Source organism: Oryza glaberrima, chromosome 11 (genome assembly GCF_000147395.1).
Source record: "Oryza glaberrima chromosome 11, OglaRS2, whole genome shotgun sequence".
In the NCBI taxonomy this organism is placed as follows: Eukaryota; Viridiplantae; Streptophyta; class Magnoliopsida; order Poales; family Poaceae; genus Oryza; species Oryza glaberrima.
In genome coordinates, this window is record NC_068336.1 from 21,209,887 (window position 1) to 21,214,353 (window position 4,467).

General features: G+C 49.2%; 1 protein-coding gene across 1 annotated transcript; it reads right to left on the minus strand.

Annotated features, from left to right (window-relative positions):
- Nucleotides 1-244: 244 nt before the first annotated feature.
- Nucleotides 245-2,115, minus strand: LOC127754162 (uncharacterized). Its single transcript, XM_052279635.1, has one exon. It carries the CDS (start codon nt 1,956-1,958, stop codon nt 687-689), a length of 1,272 nt encoding a protein of 423 aa, XP_052135595.1. The 5' UTR covers nt 1,959-2,115; the 3' UTR covers nt 245-686.
- Between the last annotated feature and the right edge of the window lie 2,352 nt (nt 2,116-4,467).

The window sequence follows — 4,467 nt, forward strand, 5'->3', positions numbered from 1 at the left end:
AAACAATGTAAAAATGTTCGAATAACATAGAGGTCTCGACATGGTTCGAATAACATGGTTATTGATGTGGCAAGAATATAAACAACACTGGAAAAAAAAAACTATTCATGAAAAAAACAAAGTACATAAATGATGATGTATGATCATGAATTTCATTACGTTTTAATAGAATAGATAGTAGATTTACATTCACAATTGATCAGTTATCACCTCCATTTGGTGAAACGTTGTTACTGGTAAGAGAAGATCTGATGGAAAAGTTGGCAGCAATGAGACATTTTATCAATCTTATCTTTGTATCATAACATCAGAAGGCACAGTAACTTTTACTATGTTTTACCTAAACATATTGGACGCAGTTACAACTTACAACACCATACATAAAAAAAGAGGAACATGATGAAACCTTCAAGGAAACCATACATAAAAGAAAGAGGAACATGAAACCTTCAAGGAAAGTAACTTAAGATGTCACTTAAACAGGAGTACAAACAAAAGTATTATTCAAACAAGAGCACCTAACTATAGTAGAGAAAGAATTTGTCCCAACAGGACAAATTACTACAGGTTGAATTTATCCAAATTGAAGCTCTTGAGCTCTAGCCCACTGGTTGAGGGCATATCAATACACATAATGTATCCAAATAGAAGCTCCCAGTCTCCCACTGTTACTCAACTCTCTCTCATTAATAAATGGAGGGAGTAATCCAAATTGGAGGTGGCCAGTTAAGCCAAGGAAGGACAGAAGGTGGATCACCAAAGCTTTCAAGAGTCTCACTCTTGAAGTTCCAAATGCCCAGCTCCCGCCAAGCATGTTTATTTACACATATTTCTTCGTAAGCATCATCCGCAAGATACGCACAACCTGCCTTCAAGTTTGGAAAATCCTTAGCTGAAAGGCAAACACTGGAATTGAAACCCATGAAAAGAACATAATCTTCCAGTGAATCCATCTTGACAAGTTTCCGACCATCGATATCGACCTTGAACAGCAGTATTTCATCCGTGTACAGCTCCTGACATGGATCATAAACATCATCACAATCCTCCGGAGGGAAGCGTACGGGGGTATCAACCCAGCGCGGATCCCTACACCTCCAGACCTGCACCATATCGCCGCGGGGCGTCACGGCGATCGATTTGTTAGGATTATCCCAGAGCGCCATTTCTTTGAAAATCTGGTTTGCGACCGGAGAAGAAGCAGGTCCATTCAGATCTAGCGTATGGATCGAGCCCAGACAGTTTAACAGGTAGAACAACCTGTCATTCTTGTTGTAGAATGCATATCTGTAGCCCGTTTCCGGGAGATTCTCGATGCCGGTGAGCCGTGTCCAGCTCCGGTCGCCGACGCGGGCGAAGGAGAGCTCCCCGTCCGGCCTGTGCAGGAGGAGGACGATGCACTCGCTTCCGGCGGATGGGCTGCAGGAGAGGGTGACCCGGTAGTACAAGAAAAGGCGTAATCTCTGTGGATGATACGGCACGGGTAGCCACTGGGGATCATGGCGGCGCATCCAATTGTCCTGATTGCTGTACATGAGGCTCCCTCGATCATCGGTAAAGCTCTCGACGTGGTAGAGCTCCGTGACGGGCGGGAGATCGATCTGGACTCCTGATAGCGGGTTGATTACCTGGAGGTTGGAGAGCTCGTCGGCGGTGACGACCCAGCCGTGGTCGGAGCCGACCATGTAGCGGCGGCGGAACGCGGGGGCGGGTAGGCGGAGCTTGAAGGTGGCGCCGCTGCTGGGGCTGTAGACCGTGGCGACGTCGTCGGCGTCGGCGTCGCAGGAGTAGAGGAGGCATGGTGACTTGTCGGTGATGGGGAGGCGGAGGGAGGAGTAGGTGGGGCGCCACGACGAGCAGACGGCGCCGGCGTTGAGGAGGTCGGGGATCCCCAGCTTCCGCATCACCTCGAATAGGGTATCGTCGGGGAGACTCGTCCAGTCCGCCGCCGCCGCCATGGTGGCCGCCGCGACCGCGAGGAAACCCTAACCCTAGTTGGAGGCCTAACGTCCCAATGGGGAATTGGGGATTTCTTTCTTTCTTTCTTTCCTTCGTCCCTCGCGCGCGGCCTCACTTGTGAAGAGGCAACTTTTCCTCTTTCTTCTTGGTGATATGGTTCGCTCTAGCATAAAAGGCAAAAAAGACGTGCCGAGTCCGACACGGAGAATGTGTGCCGATCCCGCACAGGTTTAATAGAGCAAAGCCCTCTCCGTATCCACTCCAATCTTGGTTGTGGCAAAAAAAAAAAACAAAAATAAAGAAAGACAGAAACAAAATAAATTGATTTAAATAACATAGTGGGCTAATGTAATGGTATAAAATAACGGGTCTATTAATTTAAATAAAAATCGAAGGTGAAATTACGTAGTGTCACATATTACATGACGATTTAAAAACACTGGTAGCCAAATGACCATATTTATAGAGTAATAAATTTTATTCTTATAATATAGGAGATCCTATTTTACTTTGACTCCCTTAATTGTACGCCGAATCTAATTCGTACCCCTTAAATAAAAAACCGGATAGAATGACTCCCCGAACTAATGAAACCAGTGCAATTTGACTCCCTCAGCGGTTTTGGAGGGCGGTTTTGCTGACGTGGCAGTGTTGACTCAGACTTCGTCCCACGTGGCGCTGACATGGCATTAGAATTGAAAAGAATTTAGTGGGACCCATCTGTCATTCACCCACATGTCATCCTTCTCCTTCCCTTCTTCCTCCTCCATCTCTCTCCCTTCTCTCTCTTTTCTCTCCCCCTCCGGACGCACACGGGGATCGACAGCGGCGGCAAGCGGGGGCCGGAGTAGCGACGGCGGCGTACGTGCGGGACCAGAGATAGATCAGCGGCGTACGGGAGGTGGGTGTTGGATCAGCATCCACCACCCCTCCAGCTCCGCCTCGCCATCTCCATGTCGTCATCGTCGTCCACGTCCCCTTCCCCCTTCCGCTGCGCTGCCTCTCCCTTCTCCCTTCTCGAACAGCGGCGGCGCTTCGGCAAGCGGTGGCGGAGGCAGAGGAGTAGCTCGACGGCGTGGAGGACGCTCCCGAGCTCGACGGCGAAGGGTGGGCGAGATCTTGGCGGCGCCGCCTCTCCCCTTTCCCTTCTCCAACACCAGCGATAGCCTCGGAAGGCAGCGGCGCTTCGGTTGGCGGCGACGGAGGTAGAGGAGTAGCACGACGGCGCGGAGGGCGCACACGAGCTCGGCGGCGTTGAGCTCCACCGACGCCGCCTCCCATGACCGCGCCATCTCCCCCAACGTCTCTGCGCTCCTCCACTTCGACTACTCTGCCGCCACTGCCGAGGCCAAGCTCCCCGTGCTCGTCTGGCGACGCCGTCGTGGGCGTGGTTCCAGCAACAACGCCGCCTAGATCCCCTGCCTCCTGCCCGCCGCCGCCGCTTTGGTCCTCGCCCGCATGCCGCCGTCGCCACCGCTGTGGTCCTCGCCCGCATGTCGCCATCGTCGCCGCTCTGGTCCTCGCCCGCATGCCGCCGTCGTCGCTTTGGTCCTCGCCCGCATGCCGCCATCGCCGTCGCCACTCCGAGTCTCCGACCAAAAGAGGGGGAGAGAAAGAGAGGGGAGAGAGGGAGGAGGAAGGAGGGAAGGAGAGGGGATGACATGTGGACCCCACATGTTGGTCCCATAGTATTTTTTGTGTGAATAACAGATTGCTCCCACAGATTTTTTTTTTAAATTCTAATGCCACGTCGGCGCCACGTGGGACGAAGACCGGGTCAATATTGCCACGTCAGCAAAACCGCCCTCCAAAACCGATGAGGGAGTCAAATTGCACTGGTTTTATTAGTTCGGGGAGTCATTCTATCCGGTTTTCTATTTAAGGGGTACGAATTAGATTCGGCGTACAATTAAGGGAGTCAAAGTGGACTTTTTCCATTTTAAAAAGATCTGGATGATTATAACATCGTGCATATATTTTTCTTTATGGCTTTCTAGCCTCTTTTTTTTCAATCGTGCGTACAACGTACGTATCCTTTGTTTTTTTTTCAAGTGAACAGTATACTAATTATTTTATCTTTATTTTTTTTCTTATCATACGTTGTTTTTCTTTCAAATAAACAGTAGCTAAAGTTAATTATATCTTTTCTCATCGTACATACGTAATTATTTTCATCTTACGTACATAAATATTTCCCCTAAACAGATTATCTCGGATATAGAAAGGATAAACTTTATAAATAGATCTGATCTGATGGTGTAAAATAGTCCACCAATTTAAATGAAAATCGACAGTGGGATTGTAGAATACCACATGGCGGTCTAGGAGCGCTTGTAGAAGCGCCACGTGGCGTCTTAGGAGCGTTTATAGGATGTTTAATGGACTTTTTAAATGAAAATCAACGGTGGAATTGTAGAATGCCACATGGCGGCCTAGGAGCGCTTGTAGAAGCACCACGTGGCGTCTTAGGAGCGTTTATAGGATGTTTAATGGACTTTTAGTATATAA

Excerpts from the sequence above, each read along its gene's own strand:
- LOC127754162 (XM_052279635.1), bottom strand. The coding sequence starts at position 1,958 with ATGGCGGCGGCGGCGGACTGGACGAGTCTCCCCGACGATACCCTATTC.